This window comes from Plectropomus leopardus, chromosome 4 (genome assembly GCF_026936395.1).
Source record: "Plectropomus leopardus strain MGB_pleo_1.0 chromosome 4, ASM2693639v1, whole genome shotgun sequence".
In the NCBI taxonomy this organism is placed as follows: domain Eukaryota; kingdom Metazoa; phylum Chordata; class Actinopteri; order Perciformes; family Serranidae; genus Plectropomus; species Plectropomus leopardus.
The window spans coordinates 33047075-33066457 of NC_142179.1; the positions used below are offsets into that span (position 1 = coordinate 33047075).

General features: G+C 39.1%; 2 protein-coding genes across 3 annotated transcripts; both read right to left on the bottom strand.

Moving 5' to 3' along the window:
• Positions 1 to 58: 58 nt before the first annotated feature.
• Positions 59 to 4305, bottom strand: c8h22orf15 (chromosome 8 C22orf15 homolog). 2 transcript variants are annotated; one of them, XM_042488213.2, is made up of 5 exons: positions 4044 to 4305; positions 3665 to 3751; positions 2515 to 2637; positions 1834 to 1908; positions 62 to 1684 (listed from the first exon to the last, which is right to left on the bottom strand). In XM_042488213.2, exons 1-5 carry the CDS (start codon positions 4303 to 4305, stop codon positions 1560 to 1562), a joined length of 672 nt encoding a protein of 223 aa, XP_042344147.2. In that variant the 3' UTR covers positions 62 to 1559. The 2 variants fall into 2 exon arrangements, with proteins under 2 accessions (XP_087933280.1, XP_042344147.2); XM_088077154.1 differs by lacking the exon at positions 3665 to 3751 and having other exon boundaries at positions 59 to 1684.
• On the bottom strand, positions 3812 to 16760 carry adora2aa (adenosine A2a receptor a). The gene is made up of 3 exons (XM_042488210.2): positions 16405 to 16760; positions 10835 to 11522; positions 3812 to 7901 (listed from the first exon to the last, which is right to left on the bottom strand). Exons 2-3 carry the CDS (start codon positions 11170 to 11172, stop codon positions 6914 to 6916), a joined length of 1326 nt encoding a protein of 441 aa, XP_042344144.1. The 5' UTR covers positions 11173 to 11522; positions 16405 to 16760; the 3' UTR covers positions 3812 to 6913.
• Positions 16761 to 19383: the final 2623 nt, after the last annotated feature.

A 19383-nucleotide genomic window follows, 5' to 3' on the forward strand; every position in this document is an offset into this window, starting at 1 on the left:
CTCCTCCGTCCATAATCACGCGCACCTGTTGTCCCCTCAGTCAATCGCTGCCCTGACGCTGATTCACGTCACGATATTTCACAGCAGCTGATTTAAAATCTTTGCGGTTGAGGCAGTTTGTTTTAAGGCCTTTGTGCAATTATGAGACTGAATCTATGAACAGAACCAACAAAAAGAGTCATAAGTGTCTTTTATTCAGAACATTCCGACATTCATCCTATTGAAGACAGTGTCAATACTATGACAGATTTTTTTTTTACTTTTTTATTTTACAATCATTCTTATTAGCATAATATTAATGATAATACAAATTATTATTATTTTCATTATTCTTATTGCATTACTAAGACTAACACTGTACAAACATTTTTATTCTTTTTATTCTTTTGCATTTTAATAACACTTAATTCTATGACTTTTTTTATACTATACTATCATTTTTTTCTGATTTTTATGACATACTATAACTACTATGACGTTTTTTTGTTTTTGCATTTATGGGCAGAAGTTTTCATCTCTACAAACTGAATTTGAATTTCAGAAGACTGAATTGGAATTATGTATTTTGAAATTGAATTAGGAAAAAATAATTTGAATCACATCATTTGAAACTGAATTTAAATAATAATAATTTGATATGCATATTTATATTTTTTATTTTTTACTTTTCACTTAAAAAACTGCATTGAAAAACTGAATCTGAATAGCATAATCTGAAACTGAACTCAAAACAGTATTCAGACCTCAAAGTTCAAAATCACTTATTTGTTCCAATTTTCATAATAAAAATACAATACTATACTGGGGCATTTTTTGGCTTTTATGATATTCTATACTATGAGGGTTTGTTTGTGGTTTTTATAAGTCATAAAAAGTTGTTTTTTCCCCGAATTTTTATGACATCATGTGCTGTGACTTATTTTACATTTTTTAAGACATACTACACTATGGCTTTCTTTGTGATTTCTGTGACATACTATACTATGACATTTCTGTTGTTGTTGTTTGTATAGACATAGACATACTATACCATGAGTTTTTAACTGATTTTTATGACATAACCATCTTCTCATATACAAGTTCAGTATATCTGATGCATTCAAGAGATTGTTTCCACAGATATCCTACAAAATATAGCTTGTCTATTAATGTGTAAGTACATCGTGTTTTGTTTCGGGTTTCAGTGTCTATCAGACTTTGTAGCTGTAGTTGATAACTTTTATTTTAAAAAATAAGTCATATTTGCAGAGACCGTCATTCACACAGCACTAAATGAGCGACATAATCTGTGAGGAAAAAACATTCCTCTCCCTCGTCTATTGCCTTGTTGCATTTCTAGTGATCTTGGTGCATGTGAATGAAAACAACCAATTGGAGCAGAGCAAATGTCATTAGAAGCAGCAAGAAGAGGAGGATTTTTTTTTCTTTTGCTTACCATCTGTTTAATGTATGTCTTTCAGAATATAGTGAAAGTTTTAGCAAATATGATACAAAAGTACTTGCTTAAAAGTCATCAACTATAGCTTTAAAGTCGTTACAGAAACGTTTCAATTTGGTGCCTATTTGTTATTTGCAGGGATGTTTTTGCTCCTGGTTTGGCCAGCAGGACTCTTCCTCTGTGTCCGTCCTCTTCTGATCTTTCTGTCCGTCTCCTTCTCGGGGTTAGAAAGTTTCCTCAGCAGCTCTACAACAGAGGAGTTGAATGAGGTTGTAAACATGGGTTTGTCCTACAGGAGGCCTCCGAGAGCTACTTTAAGTTTACTGGTTGGTGAGCACTGCTCTGTTCAGTTTCAGCCATGAAGTTTATTTTCCGCTGACGATGGTTTTTGTTACCTGTTAGCTCAGGATGACTCTGGCTGAAGTTGTTTAGGAGAGACACATATTTACGATCTCCAGTGTCATCATCTCCTGAAGGGAAGTAAAGCCGTGAACTTTAATGTGCAATAAAACTGCTGAGAAAGTTCAGAGTTTGTCTCATTTTCACCATAAAACAAAATGTTCCTGTTATACACTTTCACAAACAGCAAATCAGGAGTTGAAACTGCCGTGTCCTCCTCACTGTAAATAAAAAAAAATATTTGTTTTAACTTTAAAAAGTTAGTGTTGAGGCTGACTATACATTTTTAAGTTGACTGAATTTGAGAAGACAAGTTGAATTACTACAAAATCACCCCAACTTGTCTTCTGAAATTCAGTCAACTTAAACAATTAAAGGTAGCCTGGACACTAAGTTTTCTAAGTTAAAACAAATTATTTAACAGTGCAAGATGAAAATAATATATACTTCAGAAAACACTTCATTAGACAATCTATAGGCTATTGGAATAACAACACACAATCTAATTAAAATCGAACTGTACATACACTTTCCAAAACAACAGTAAGGATTTTGATGTGACTATAATTCTGTCAAACACTTTTGTTATCTCTGAGGCTTTCTCAGGCACCGACATGTGTTCGTGCTGGAACTTGTTATTGACCTATTTCCAAATATCAGATATCTTTTGGACTCACTGCAAACTCGTAGGAGGACGTAGTATTGTCTCTCTGCCAGCACGCTGCTGGCCAGAGCCACACTTTGCTGCTTCTTCTCCAGGTTCATCACTCTGCCGCTGCTGTCCATCAGGTCCACACACTCTGCACAACAATTGTATGACTTTATTTTATGCAAAGCCATTAAAGAGATTGTTCAGATTTTTTTTAAGTGGAGTTGTATAAGGTACTTATCCATATACAATGTATTACATGATGGTCGGCAGAAAATTAATGCATTATATTCTTTTATTCAAAGCCAGACTTAATTGAGAAAAACAGTGATTTAACATCACTAAACACAATAGCTGCTGGTCAACTGCTGCCTCAATCATGAAGCCTGTTTGTGCTATTGTGTGACTATAGCATTTAAAAGGGTTAATTCGGATTCACCAAATTTACACTATAACACATACTAACAAACTGACTTAAGCTGTCGCAGATCAGCAGCTCCCATGTTCAGCATGCCAAAATTACTGGTTTTCTCAATGGAGTCTGGTGATGCTTAATGAAAGCATAAATGTGGAAGTGGGCTGTCTGATAGAAAGGTTAAACACTGAAAATACTCTCAGTTTTTAGGTTGGACTATTTTAGGTTGGACTTTCTTTTAGGTGGTTAAATATGTTTTGTTGATACCCCCCCTCCACAGCAGTACATTTCTAGATTCCTTGTCAGACTCCAGCCTGCTTCTCCAAACTAGGGGCTTTACGACTGTCATCTACTGTATGTAACACACTGACTATGGATGAGTACCCCCATTCAACCCCACTTCAAAAACTTGACCTGTCCCTTTAAAATGAAATGTGTTGTACTAACAAAACCAAAACCAAGTGAAAGTAGTAACTTGTGAAAAATCCTTTTGGTGTCAGTGAACAGATGAAGATATTGTCAGATCTATTGTTCATGTTATGAATGCAATAGAAGTAGCTGACAATGAGTTTCTGACACAGAAATCAGAATACAGTGAGAGAGTTGGTGCTTTAGATGCATTACACCACCATTTCGCTTTATTGATCTCCATAGCAAAGGAGGAAGTTTAATGGCCAATTTAGTTTAAGTAATGGATAATTTCAGTCATTACCATGACTGCAAGTCAAAACCACTTATAATGTCTCTGAGAGCTGTTCAGTACCTTTGAAATCCAGACCGCACCTCTCCTTCAAATGATGGATGAAGTTTATCAGCTTACAGTTGAGATTTAACATTTCCATCCTATTGTCTGTCAAGAAAATGTTCCATTGAAATAAATCTATTAAAAATAAAAAATTGCATATTTAACTTTGCGCTTTGATTATTCCTTTAATGCAATGTTCTTCCCCCTGAAGACAACAAACAACTGTTATACAGACTGCAGATTTCAGAGGCAAAGCAATAATTTACCACCATCAAATATATGTTGTAATGTTTTCCAGTAAACTTAAACAAAATGATCAAACTTCAAATATCAGGTTTAATCTTACACTATATTAACATGCACAGATTGAAAAAATATATCCAGGAACTTTACTGACCTCCAAGCAGGATAGTGACAAACATTTTGTGGTCCTGACTGCAGTTTAGCTCCACACGTACTGCCACTGCCACTCGTTTAAAGCATGTCTTTATTCCAGAGAGTAAAAACAAGAAGGAGTTACACGTTTGGACTGGACACAGAGAGCAACAATAGAAGCTGTTAAAACAGTACTGTGGTCTACACTTTGTGACAAAGACTGAGCTCTGAGGGGGGAGGCCATCAACTGGTCTGCGTAATGTAGACTTGGGAAACACACACATACACAAACACGCGCACACACACACATACACACACACACGTCTTTTGCATCCTTCTTCTCTCCTTTTCAAAGTTGAAGCCTTTTAAACGAGGGGACAAGGGACTGCTGTTGCAGGTATCCATGGAGTCTCTACACACAGACACACTGGCACTCTTGGACTTTATAGCTACTTGTTGGACAGTGAACTGACCGAAAAAAGGAGGCTTTATTGTAGACTGGAACAGGAGAGCTATGATGGAAGTTTAAACCTGACCTGCAATAACTTTTTTTTGGCCTCTTGAGGACATCAGAAGATCAGCACTATCATAAAATTGCCTTACAACCAGTGGTGCCCCACATTTTTTTTCATCGGGGTGGGCAGATGGGACAACTGAAAATCTTGGGGTGGCACCGACAGCCATAACTGAGTTTTAGATATTTGCCTATGGTCTTGACGTATAGCTGAAAATGATGTAAATGTGAGAGTTAAGGAATCACATACTGCTATAATTTCTTATTTTACAGTTAATGTTACTAATTCTCTGATGATGATGTTGAATGAATGATGAATGATGTTGAATTATCTGAGGATTAATTATCTGATGTGCATAGAGTTAGAATGGTACAGTTAACATTTTGAGTTCCACAACAATCCTGTTTCATTGTGTGATGTGTTTTGTATCTGTACATGTATTTTTTTGGTCTCCACTAGCTCCTGAGGGTAATATCTGGCTCTTTTGCTGCTAACTGCTCCAATACGTTCACCAGCTGGTTACTAACTTTGCCTGTAAGCTATCTGATGATAGGCAGGATGTAGGCCTTTGGTTTCTGTAAATGATGAGCTGACAAGAGATGACTGAACCAAAACAGGGAAAGTACCCCCAGTAGCCACTTAGCTTAGCTTAGCTTAGCATTAAGACTGAAAACAGGTGAACAAAAAACAAAGTAAAAAAAAATGACCAGCAAGCCAGCACATGAACCACTATAAAACTGCAAATGATAATTTTTTTTTACATTTTTACTGTTTATGTATGGATTAAACAAATGAGATTTAATTAGTGACTTCAGAGGAGCTTGTTGTTTTTCTTTCATTTTTCCCTTTTCTGCCTTTGAACAGAGGCAAGCAAGCTGTTTCAAGTTTTTATGCTATGCTAAGCTAAGCTAACCGGCTGCTGGCTGCAGCTTAACACGCACTTTACAGAAACGGACGTTTGCTTTCTTACTATTTGCAAGGGAACTGTAATAGCCTGCAGTTTTGAATCATAATTGTGATATGACCCAGCTGAAGAGACAAAATGTTGCCACACAGGACAGCAGCCGAGCACGAGGACCCGGGAGGTCTCTGTGGTGAATCTTTAAAAAAGCAACAGAGACCCCTGGGGAAGCTTTGAAAAAAGACATGCACCCTGTAACCTGAACTCACAGGGGAATTGTGATAAAAGCTGGGAAAATGAAGAACTCCAAAGACAGTTTGACTGCTTAACTAACCATTTCCCAGAATGAGCAAAGCAGATCTCTGACTCACTGTTATGGACTTCCTGATCTTATATGAAACATGAGCCTGTCCGGTGAAAAGCCAATCGGAAGCTCGTAATTGCACCTACAGCTACTGAATAATGAATGTGCCACTGTGGCAATTACTGGAGGCAAATCCATTAAGTACACTTGAAAATGTCAAAGGATTTATTTGAAGACAGGACTTTGCCTGCTTTTGAAGCAGCTGCTCTGGACTGAGGACACATTTATCAAGAAAAATAAAAAACAGAACTTCTTTCATGAGTTTAATTTAGGTCTAAAGTTTGATCATTCACAATCTTCCAACTGTTTTTCCCCATCATTCAACAAACTATCTCTGAAGTCAACATTTACATGACTATAACTTAAGGAAGTCAAGTCACACTGAGAAAACAAAAATACAAGGTTACATTTCAGCATTACATCACCAACTCTGGGGCCTTTACTCATTACATTCATTTTAATACAAACGTGAACCAACTGGTCACATGTAAAAGTCACGTTGTTATTTTTTTCTTTGTCCAATTAGAATCCATTAATTGTGAGTTGGAACACACATAAATCTTTGTCATTAAATAGGATAACAATGTGCAAGAGAGGGATACGCCAAATGTGAAAAAAATGACTTGCAAAGTGTAAACTTCTATAAGCAGGTTAGTGGTGCTCACTGGACACCAGGCCCTCAGGTTAAATTGAATCTAAAAATGGTGCAAATGTTGGTGAAATCCATTAAAGTTGGTTATTATCCACATCCCTGAAAAAAATAATGTACCAATAATTTAGGTTAATAATAACTCTTTTGCTCTGCCTCGAACCGCATACTTCTGTACTTGCTTTTTGGAGTGCACAAGTATAACGGTCAAGAAGTTAAGTGTGAAACGTTGAATGCTTCTCACCCTCATTGGCTGCCAGTTGTCTATGTAGCACCACTAGCAGTGCTTTTCAACTTTGGGTCAGCTTTAATTAAAAAAGTCACAGTTCCTCATGGCTATCCCTTATGCGTTTACAGTGCAATCATCTCTATTACTGATCAGGACTTATCCTGACTCTTTGTGAGTTGCTGCTGAGCTGACATGTTACTGCAAGGCTCCTGAATATCAGTGATTGTTCATGCATCAGGACACCTTTTCCAGCTCTCTGAAGCAGCTTTTTCTGTTGTGTTTGCAGATGTTCAGTTTGTCTTTATCCTCCATCACTTCTGGTCCGGCGCAGTCATGCTGCTGCTCTATATACTGTACATGATGGCCTATTTGTGTCTGTCTGAGGGCCTGCAGTGGACAAAGGCTCATTTTAGGACAGTGGGAGATAATGACTGACAGAGGAGGGTGAGAAACTGCCACCAGACCGCCCCCTACAGGAGAGATGTTGGAGGGACAGCGGTAGGAGCTTTCACAGCTACTGCTGCTGCTGTTGTGCTCGGTAAAAAGGTCAAAGCTGAGGCCGTTTGCCTTCAGTCTGATGGAGTCAGTGATGCTGTTGTGAGTGGAGTTGCGCTTACTGCTGCCGCTCTCAAACATCTCGTGCCTGCCCAGGATGTGGCGCCTTATAATCCTGCGGAAGGTGTGTCGAAACTCCCGGATGCGGTAGGCGTAGATGAAGGGGTTGACCACAGAGTTGGCGTGAGAAAGAATAATTGCCACGTACATGATCCAGGGCGGAGGACGAGGACAGTTAGGGCAGAAGAGGGTGAAGCAGTTGATGATGTGCAGAGGCAGCCAGCACACTGCAAACAGCCCGACGATAATGGCTAGAGACTTGGCAGCCTGGACCTCTTTCTGCAGCGTGGAGCGTGACTTCTCGCCATGGACTGCTTTCACCTCGATCAGCTTGAGCTGGCGGCGAGCGGCCATGAAGATACACAGGTAGATGGCTAGCATCAGCAGTAGGGGAATCAGTACGCAGGCAAAGAAGTTGAAGTAGACCATGTATGCCATGTCCACCACCTCCTCAAATAGGCACTTCATCAGGCCAAACGAGCACGTGCTGTTGTTGCCGTCTGACTTGTGCCAGCCCATCATGGGGGTCAGGCCGATGATGATGGATAAAATCCAGCAGATGGCGATGATGCCTTGTGCCCGCTGGCCTGTCACCAAGCTGTTGTACCTGGAGAGGAAGACATCAAGCAACAGCTCTGTCAGCTCAGAACTTTGTGGGAGGTTTGTATGCCAGACACTAACTTATAATGTATAAAAAATGCCATCACTTCATTATTATCCTATCAGACATTTGTGTGAACTTTTGTCAAAATTAGCTTAAGAATTCATGAATTATGGCCAAAAATATGTTTTGTGAGGTCACTGTTGGCCTTTGACAACTAAATTCTGATCATTTTATACAGTCCAAGCGAACATTTGTGACAGATTTGAAGAAATTCCCTAAGAGTGTTTATTGGAGAATGAGAATGAGACAGACAACACTTCATCGTTGAGTCCAAGTGAACATTTGTGCCAAATTCAAGGGAAATTCCCTTAAGGTTATCTTGAGATATCAAGTTCACAAGAATGAGACAGATAAGTCATACTGACCTTGACCACCAAAATCTGTTGAGTTTATCATTGAGTTTAAGCAGATGTTTTTGCCAAATTTGAGGAAATTCCACTAAGGTGTGCATGAGATATCACATTTACGAGAACATGATGGATATGCAGGGACACAGTGACCTTGACCTTTGACCACCAAAAACGGGTAAGTTCATCGCTGAGTCCAAGGAGACGTTTTTGCCAAATTTGAAGAAATTTTCTAAAGGCATTTTTATCCTGTTTATGAGCATGGGGCAGACGGATAGACAAACGTACATCGCGATTCATCACATAATTCCTCTGGCTACAACTATCTCTGGCGCAGAGGCATAAAAATGTACATTGTGATAAATCATCTTTCCTATACAGAATATGAAGTTGCCCGTGACTTATAATTTGATCAGCTGATTGGTCAGCGGAAGCACTTCTTATCCTGGAACTAAAAGAGAGAAGATAAACAGAGTTTTCCAGGACTCCTCAAAGGAAGAGTCTATTTTGAGTGGGCCTGTAGCGCAGTGTGGGAGAGCAGCTGAGATATTTGGCTTGTTTCTATCACATTCTTGAGATGTTAAAGTGCAAAGGTTAATGCTGCAAAAACAAGCCCCCCCCCCATCAGGGATGCAAAAAAACAACGCAGAGAAACCCTCACGAATCTTCAGCAGGACAAGGGGGCTGTGTGAAAACTCTTTGAAAACAGGAAGGCTGAGCTCCACGCGGCTCTGAGGTCACAGCCCGAGCTGCAGCATCAATGTTAGTCAGAGAAGTCATGGAGGTGACAGGTTGAACGTCTGGAGACAAACCATCCTTGGCTAATATGAATGCCAAATCTAAGCTGACAGCATTGACGCGGCCTGATAAGCGCTGTGTTTTTACAGTGAGATAATAAAGATAAGATTATGCAGGCGGTTACCGGGGGGTCACAGAGTCTGTGTAAGCAATTAGAGGACAATTCATTTGATTGCTCTGGAGGGACACAGCCTCAAGGGAGACGCCATTTCTGGACATACTCAGCCAAGACTTTCTGGTTCAAATGTCACGTTGTCACTGAGACACAGAGATGAAATATGAAGTCTCGTTGTGAGACCTCCACTGCCTGGGACCACTGATCAGACTGAAACTGATTAGACTGAGCTGAGAAAAGAAAGAAAAAGAAAAGACATGAACTACTCTCGAGGGGGAACTACTTCTGGAGACATCAGGGATTGGCTAGACTGCTTTTAGCTTTATAACCAGGGTTACATATGGTACATGTCAATGACACATAATATGATAATAATAATAAAACATCAGACTTGTATTGCGCTTCTCAAAGGCCTCAAAGACGCATACATATAAAAGGATGCATGTATTAAAAAACAAGCCGTAAACTCTTTAATAAAGATCATGAAATGAAAGGAAAGATTATAATATGCTTTCTCTGGTAAAGAACAATATATTAGCTACAAGGTCGTTATATTATAACTAGTCTTATTAAAAGTTAAAGGTCCAGTGTGTCAGATTTAGGCACATTTAGTAGCATCTAGTGGTGAGGATTTCAGATTTCAGAGCTGAAACTTCTCCTGGTTAGAATTCCTCCAGTGTGGTTCAGGAGGTTTTTACCAGGAGCCAAGTGATCCACAGAGGGCTCCTCCTCTCCAAAACAAACACACCAGGTGAATTAAACCGGTAAAAACACTGAGTAAATCAGTCTCCCATTACAGATCAGTGTTTCTCGGATGCTTTTTGGCTTGTCTAAGCTTGGCTGCGAGCCCAGCACCTGCTGGTGTGTGCTCACCTTTTTTTTTTCACTTTCAGGACGTTTTTACCAGGAGCTGAATTATCTTCAGAGGTCTCTTCCTCTCCACAACAAACTGACCCAGTGATTTCAACCAGTGAAAACACTGAATAAAGCAGTTTAACATTTTTTTAACAAAGGATTTTTCCAATGCTAATTGTCACAAAGTGGCTGCTAACATTGGCCAACGCAAAAATTTGAAATCTAGAGCCAGTGTTTGGTTTGTCCCTTCTAGGCTACTGTAGAAACATGGCGGTGCAATATGGCAGCCACCATGGATACGGGCCCATTTCCTAAGTAGCTCATTCTAAGATAATGAAAAGACAGCAATTCTTATTTTCAGGTGATTGCTCACTGAAGAAAACATACTTATTACATCAAACTCCATTTCTGCCAATATTCACTTAAATCCTGCACACTGGATCTTAAATAAATCCTTTACTAATGCTTTATCGATCAGATACTAACGAAACGAATCAGAACGACTTTCAGCTTTTTGATGGCCAGATTGTTAACATTCCCTTTGGTGATTTTTAATGCAGTTACACATGTTGTAGTCTGCAGCTGTTACTGTTAAAAAGGTGGGGGGGGATTCTTCTCAACCTGGAAACCAAAAAGTAGTTCCAAATAAGAGTTTATAATGCATTAACAAGTGACTGATTAACCATTAATACAGCCAACGCCTTCATGGATGCTGACTTGTTACAGAGCCATACTTTTCTCTGTCACTCTGGGTCACTGACCTGAGCGGTAACTTGATTGCTATGTAGCGGTCTATAGCGATGGCGAGCAGGCTGAAGATGGAGCTCTGTGTGAGAACCAGCACAAAGCAGGCGATGAACAGACAGCCATAGAAGTTGGAGCAGAAGCCGATGCTGATGACGATGGCGAAGGGAATGGCCAGGACGCCCACGGCGATGTCGGCCACCGCCAGTGACACCACAAAGAAGTTGGTGATGCTCTGCAGGTTGCTGTTGAGGCACACCGCCCAGCAGACCAGCACATTGCCCATCACGGAGAACAAAGCGATCAGCAGCTCAAGGACGATGTAGAGGGAGGAGGCAATGGGGTCTTCGGGCATGGTGAAACAAACGGAGGGGTCACTGATGAGGAGGGAGGAAACCTCGTCTCAACGACCATAGCTGCAGCCGGTCAGCCGCCTCACCTCCAACAACATCCACCAGACTCCCCGAGCAGCTGTGGCACCTTTCTCACACCTGCTCAGCTCAAACAGCTGAAAAAACTTTATTCCGCTTCAAATGGAGCCGTCACCTCTCCCAGCTCCACACATAGTCGCCTCCATCTTCTCGCAGTGAAAAGCTCCTCTGCCGTCCTCTTCCCTCAGGTCCGTCCCCTCAGCAGCTTTTTCCCATGAACCTCTCAAGGGGCTGAGATGATGCCAGCAACGCACAACACTGGAACGTTACGTCACTGTAGAGGTGCAGAAGTGAAAAAGAGGAAATGCTTTCAGAACAGAGGAAGTTAATTTTAACAGACAAACTTGCATGAGATATTTTTAGAGCGAGCCAGGAGTGTTGCATGTTGAAGATGTTGTGGTGTCCCTAAAAAGTCTGCACTTCTTCACATGTGGCTTCTAATACTCATGTGTTTGTTTATCAGAATATCGGAGTGAAACTTAATCTTTTTCCTTTTTGGAATCAAATACATTTTTCCTTTTAAAGCAAAACTATTTGCCAGAATTTTTATGTGGCAGACTTTATGTCCAAGACAAAATACTCTATGGACAAAAAAGGGCTTTATTAATCTTGAATTCCTGCTACCTTAATCTCAACACCTTTATAGAGGCTTTGACACTTTGAAAACAGTGAACCTGGAGGAAATTTACATTAAAATTTTAACATTTAAATTTATTTCATCCACTGAAACTTGGACGGACGTCTGTTTTTCTTGTGCTGCATTCAGACGCCTTTTACAAGTATTTAGACCTTTGAAAGCTGAGCAAAAAGGTTTAATTCTCTTCTACAACGTGGAGAAGGCAATGAGCAAATTGCAAAAAATGATAAAAGATGACTGGAAAACAATGCAAAAAATTAAGTAAAAAGAGAGAGAAAGAAAGGGAGAGAGAGAGAGAGAGAATTATAAGAAAATTAATTTTAAAAGGGTAAAAATGTCGAGAAACTAAATTTATGATTATTAAAATTATATATTCAAAATATGTTGCAGAATATATAATATTTTTTCATTTTTAGCAGGTTTTTTCCAAGTTATTTTCTTGTTTGTTTGTTTTTGTTACATTTCTTTTTTGGTCATTGTTTTTTGTACTAACTTCCAGGTAATTTTATTGTAATTTTTTACTAAATTTTTCATAATTTTGTGTCTGTCTTTTTTGGTTGCTCATTGCCTTCCTCCCAGAAAGAAATCAAGACAATTTGCTGAGGTTTGAATTCAGAAATATCTCAAAGCATCAGCTAATTCAAATTAGAAACTGATATTACTCGTAAACTCGTGCAAGTCTGCAAAGGGATCCTGTCAGTGTTCGGTTTCGTGGGACTTTGGGTTGCTACTGTAAACAGCCCCTCTTGACCCTGACGAGGAGCAGTGGGAGAGCGCTTTCAGTAGACTCCATCAAAGTCGAATGCACACGTAGCAGAGCTCACAGTGTTTTGGTGCAGACAATAAAGATCAGAAAACATGGAGGATGCTTCTGAGAGCATCTGCAACAAAGGCTGAGACTGAAGCTCAAACACTGCGAGTCCCTTTCAGTTATTGCAACCTTGGCCTGTATTATCACACTGCTAAATGTTCTAACTTCAGATTTACGTTTACATTATATGGTCCTCTACTCGTAACCTTAAAGGCCCCTAGAGCCTGGTTTCTCAGTCAGCCTCTCATAGTGAGCGGTGGTGTCTCATATGAGCCCACAGCTTCCTGTCAGTGCTGGTACAGTTTTGGTTCCTTTGTACAACAGATTTCCGCAGTTGTGTTTGTTATCTGAGCTGCTCTTACTTTAAGTGGAGGGGTCTCAGTTGGGGAACAGTGATGTCATATATTTGCTCACCAATTAGACTTAAGCATTACTTGAATCAGAACCTGCTGGTAGTTTGTATGTAGTTGTAGTTTGTTTATATGTTGCGATCACTGTGAGTCAAATCTAATCAAACCACACAGCCCTGAAGCTGCTTTACAGAGTGGGAGCACAAAGGTGAAGCTCAGTTATGGTGTAAACTCAATTCTGCAGTTCCCCTCAGAGCGTTGTAGCACCTTTTGGCTCATTGTTTTGGTTTAACAGGCCTTGACATTGTGGTTCAGTCTCATAGCTTCGTGTCGGTGAGTCACTTTTTACACTGATGCTACTGTAGGTATTTTAGGAATTTCTGATCATAATTCCTGGAAGTTTGAAAGGAGCGGCCTATGATCTAGTCTCAGTGAATCACAAGATTTTGTGATATCTGTGAGCCATCGGCCATAAAAGGCTTGACAAACAGAAATCTGCTGTTTGTGCGGTGCCGAATTCCCTCTGAGGGGATGTTTCTTAAGGTTACGTCTGATTTTGGGAGATAACAGCTGTGCTGGAACACAGAGGTCTTTACTCTCAGAGTCAGGGTTTTCCCCCTTGGGTTGGATGAGACCTTTGTATTAATACTGACGTTAGTTCAAGGTAGTTATCAGTGGGTTTATTCTATTTGACTTACAAATAAAGTTTTTGTTGGTGTCTTTCCTCTGAGCCCTGGGTGTCCATTTTTCTTGATGTCAGGGAAATGTGGTGTTATATTGCAGTCCGTTATAATGTTTTATGCAGCGGCAGTTCATCCAAAACAGAAATCCCAGAGGACGGTGGAGGGAAATAATGAATCTCTGAAAACTACAGCAGCAGCTCTCCCAAGCTAGCAATGAACCTTACAATAACAAGCCGTCCTGAGATGGAATTATGAAGTACAAGAGAGAAACTCCAGGGATACATAGTGAAACAAGTTTCCTGAGGACAGGCCTTCATTCACATTAGCATCTTTAGGTCATGAATTTTCCTCAGAAATGTAAAAGTAGAAATATCTTTCTTTGTAGGTAAAATAATGGTAACATAGCATTTACTTAATGTGAATTTGCCTCAAACCCTGCGACGGCATCATCAAGAAAACAAATCACCTCATCATACTCCTCCCGCCATGCAGAGGAAGCACAGAGGAAAAAACATGAAACCTCTCAGCTTCCTGGTAACAGATACTGAACGATGCTGATGGACGATCTAAGTGAAAAGCTGCCAGAGTGAACAGGCCGACTATCTTCTAGCATCAAGAGTCTGCAGCGTCCATCAGCTAAAGTCTGACCACACCATCACAGAGAGAGTGCCCTACACTGAGTTATAAAGTATACCATTACAAATGAGAATGAAAGCAGAGCTGTCATCTCTTTGGAACATGATCCATTTAACTCTGTCGTCATACTTGTACTTCAAAGCATGATCAGATTAACACAACTGAAGCCCCAGGAAGCAAACAGCAGCTGTGTGAGCCCCTGCTTGTAATGATTTAGGCTATCACATATATTCATTGACATTTTGTCAGAAGGCCTGCAGCATCATCGCACAGACGAGAAACATAACATTGCCTCGAGGCCAGTATCATTTGATTTCATGTTGCACTTTAGTTATCTGTATTTCAAAGCAAATTTGTTACTGATAAAATCACCACAAACCAGCTGACACATTAACGCGGTGTTACAGGCCCCTGAAAGTGTTGCTGATTCAAGATTCAGATTCAAAAACTTTATTGTCATTATGCAAGCATTATAAAAGTGCAGCCCAGTTTAAACTCACAAGAAACAGATGTAGACCCAACTTTCCTCTATATACAGTATATATAAAAGGGATGACCTCCAGCTCACCTAGTAGAGTGTGCACCTTGTGTATGCTGAGGCCTCTGCAGCGGCCTGGGTTCAATTCCATCCCACAGCCCTTTGCATGTCATACCCCCCCTCCCACATTCCCTATCAATCTACAGCTATCCTGTCAATCAATGTGAGAAATGCACAAAAAAACAATACCAATTATAAAAAGTTATGCTAGATATAGTCCTGACTGAAAAGCTCTCTACATGTGTGTAGTACTATTTTGCCTTGGCTTGATCTGGAGCCACTTTAGCAACCAAATGGCCACAAAAATCTAATGGCATGATAATACGTTTCTGCAAACCACAGAAACATTACATTTGCACATTATTATGTACTGGATAGGTTTCAATTTTACAAATGGGTACAACAACCACATGCTTTTGTTATGAGAAGATAATGTTTAAATACACACTCTTTGTGGCACAATCCCAGCCAGAGAAATCACTAGCGACAAATCATAGACCGCTGCAAACAAAGCAATGACTCTCTAAATCACAACCAGTCGTGTTGATCTTGAACAGCCGTCTGCAGCTTTTGCAGATATTTCACCTAAGTGTCATGCCATTTACAATCCCCTCCACCTACTGATGACAAAGTCAACTCAGTATAAAAAGCATTAAAAATGTAACATATTTGTGGTTTGCAAAAACCAACATTTTCTTCTGATGACTGCACTCACTCTAGACCTAGGTGATTCAAACCTGCCTAAAGCTGATTTTGGAATGAATTAACTTTACTGAGTAATTACAGGCCTGAACATAAAAATGCAGTTGATTGTAAACGATCATATCTACCTGACAAAGTGGGCGACTGCCTCTGTTTCTGGGACACCAGGAGGTCCCAAAGCATGTCACAGAACATGCCAATTGATTTTTGGCATTTTTTTGTTCAAGTTTCAGATAAACTGCAATACTAAAGTACAGTATTTTTATTTTAGCATTATTATTCCATTACTACTTAATATCGAGTCCTCAGGTGGCCTACTTTAAAATAAAAAAAATGTGTTTGTTTTTTTACTTCTGAGTTTTATTACTTCAGTTAGCTGTGTTCAAGAGGGGCCCAACAGCAAACTGTTGCCCAAGGGCCTCCACACAGCTTGATCTGGCCATGTTACAGGATGCTCCACACTGGGCAGGAGCCTACAGGAATGCTGTGGGGGAATTTACTGAAGTGAATTGTCTTCAGGTTAACTCCTGCTTGCTTTAGTTCTCACAGGCGAGGAAATCTAACACTTTGTACCAAACAACACTTTATCATGTTCCTCACACATTCACCACATGCTTTCAGTTCCCGTTGGTCTGTGGCTAAACGAACCTTCATGCTAAAAAAAAAGCAGTATTTGACATTAGATTGCATGCATAAAGTATGCCCAAACTTAACATAATGCAGAATGTATTAAAAACTCAAATTCCTATTTTATTGATTTCATGCAGAATAAAAGTTTCCGTTTATTAAAATGACCCACCTTTTTTTTATATAGATGCTCACTGGGCAGATAGTAGAGTCCTGGCGATGATTGTGATCAAAGGAGATAAAAACAGACTCGACCTAAATATATCGCGCAAATGATCGTTATCACTTCCCGCCCAAAGACAAGTGTGAAACTTCTTCAGTGGAAAACCCGCTTCACTTCAGCATGCTCGGTAAATGCGGGAAGTAAAAACACACTGAAAGTCTGATCAATGTCTCCTGATCGCATCAAGACAAATAACAGCGGCTCTTTCTCGCTGAGTGACTTCAGAAGGATGAGACCAGCTCTTTTCCTTACATACACACACACACACACACACACACACACACATACACACCCACGCACTCACTCCTCCCTATATGACATATCCAGTCTGATCGAGCCTGTGTATCGTCTCCGGGGGCGGATCAGTTAAACGCCTGTTGTGTATACAGATTGGTCTGTTTATGACACACATTAAACTTGTTGTATCCGTGTTGAAACCTGAGACACGAGGCAGATAATCATGTTTATATAGACATTGTCTTACACTGAAATTCAAATAAACAGCTATAACTCAGTGCCAGAGCCAGGTCACAGCCTCATTACTGTTTCAATGAACCGTTTAATAATTAGGGGAGACCGGGGATGGTTGGCACACTTTTTACGCTGTCGCATTTCTCTGTCATCATTTGTGTTATATTCTAACCAGCAGCAATGAATGTTTAACCCATTGAAACCTGGAAAAATAGGCCCAATTTCTTTTAAAAAAATAAATAAATAAATATATATATATATATATATATATATATATATATATATATTAAAAAAACATTATACTATGACTTTATTATGTATTTTTATAACATGCTTTTGTTATTAATATTCTGTGTTTTTTTTGTTATTACAGTATTATGTATACAATTATTTTTTAAATTACATTTTGTTGGCATGCTACACTGACTTTTTTTTATTACAACCTATACTATGACTTTTTTTTCTGCATTTTTTTAATCACATACTATACTATGACTTTTCTGCATTTTTATGGCACATGTATGTAGTTAGATTCTTATCCAGGGCAGGTGGATTATAAAGTCCAACAGCAAAATGAAAAGGCTACTTACGCCCAGAAAAAAAAGTTCCCATGTACAGGCTGCTGGTGGCGAGATGGACTGATTGTCCCAATACAGTGCCAAGGATACTTAAGAATTGTTGGTTCAATTTCCTGTCGATTGCAAGCACCTGAAGAAATAAAAAAACAAAACAAAACAAAAAAAAACACCATCATAGTATATCATAAAAATCACAAACACTCATTTTGTGGGAAATATCAGACATATTATACTGACTTTGTTTTGCATTTTTATGATATACTATTATGTGATGTTTTTTTCTGATTTTTATGGCATAAAATACTGAGTTTTTTGTGTATAAGGCATGCTATACTATGACTTTTTTATTTTTAAGACATACTGTACCATGGCATTTTTTGTTTGTTTTGCATTTATAAGACATAGTATGAGGGTTTGTTTTTTTCTCTTCATTTTTTTTGGACATCCTACACTTTCACTTTTTTTTGTTGTTGCATTTTTATAGCATACTGTACAATGACTTTTTCCAGATTGTTATGACATACTTTGAGGTTTTTTTTCTTTTGCTTTTTTATGACACACTATACTGTGGTGAGGTTGGTTTTGTTTTTTTTTCTGATTAATATGACATTTACTATGATGGTGGGGTTTTTTTTCCATTTTTCAAATTATAGTTTTGATGGCTTACTATAGTATGACTTTTTTTGTCAAAACTGTCCTGCTACAGTACACACACACACACACACACACTGAAACAGGGGCACAGTGGCCCAACAGATACCCCAAATCCCCTTGAAATGTCACTTGTACTCACAGATTTGAGTAGTTGGTTAGACCTGCACCTGAAAATATGTAAATATAATGATTATAATGCAAGGAAGAGCCAGCTACTAGGTTAATAGTTAGCTTAAAATGATCATTCATAGGCTGGCTCTCCATTTGGTACATTTGGACATTAATTTACTAGTAAGCTACAACTTAAGTCTACATAATACATGTATGCCTTGTTTTAAAATTTACATCTAACACAATAGCCAAATGTTACAATTATTTAGACCTGTGTTATTTAGCTTGCTGCTTATGTTTGCTTAGCTTCTGCATATTTGCTGACTCACCTCTGTGGGCAGCAGCCAGGGGCTTATCGGTGAGCTAGAGACTGTAGAAAAGAAAAAAAAAACATTTAGGCAAACTTTGCATCCATCTTCCATAGCTCTTTGGCTCCTGTCTTTTCTTGGAACCACCTTTGCGTTTTGGCTGCTGGCTTGATTTGCCCAGGTGTGCTCAGCTTGCATCTCTTGTCACATGATCAGATAGAGACTTATGATTGGATGACACAAGAACTCATTGTTGCATGTTTATGGTATAAATAACAAAGAAAATAAGAAAATATACATTTGATTCAATGGTTTTCAATACCTTCTCATAGTTTTTTTTATGGTATATGTAGAATAAGCCTAGAGTTTTGGTTTGCTTGTTTTAGTACTTTTTTCCCTCCTCTCTCATGTCTTTTTTTACACCATGATAGAGATAAGTTTGCCAATTTGAGGCTTTATATAACAAATGGTAAAGCAAGGTGGTGGATTTTAGGTATGTGTAGGTATCCTTTTAAATCCTGCTGTGATAACAGCTGTTCAGTAGGGAATAGGGCACTTCCTGCATTGCTTGTACTTTCGCTTCTGTCTTTTGTAGCATGTTGTAAATATGCAGTGGTCCCATTGCAAAGCATTGAAAACTCAGAAAAAAAAACTCAAAACACTTAGGTAGACAAAAAAAATTAGTTCTACGCTAACCAATCCCGGTCACCCCAACATGAGCTGACTGGAAATGTAAGGTGTTAGGCTATTTCTGAGTTCAAACCACATGCTAAAACAATGATGACTACAAAAAAGCTGTTTCAATG

Coding starts and splice junctions, on each gene's coding strand:
- c8h22orf15 (XM_042488213.2), bottom strand. CDS start 4,305: ATGTGTGTGTTTCCCAAGTCTACATTACGCAGACCAGTTGATGGCCTC. Junction 3,752..4,043: donor TGTCACTATCCTGCTTGGAG/GTCAGTAAAGTT, acceptor TTTTCTTGACAG/ACAATAGGATGGAAATGTTA. Junction 1,909..2,514: donor CGTCCTCCTACGAGTTTGCA/GTGAGTCCAAAA, acceptor ACTTCCCTTCAG/GAGATGATGACACTGGAGAT.
- adora2aa (XM_042488210.2), bottom strand. CDS start 11,172: ATGCCCGAAGACCCCATTGCCTCCTCCCTCTACATCGTCCTTGAGCTG. Junction 7,902..10,834: donor GCAATCAAGTTACCGCTCAG/GTCAGTGACCCA, acceptor CTTCCTCTCCAG/GTACAACAGCTTGGTGACAG.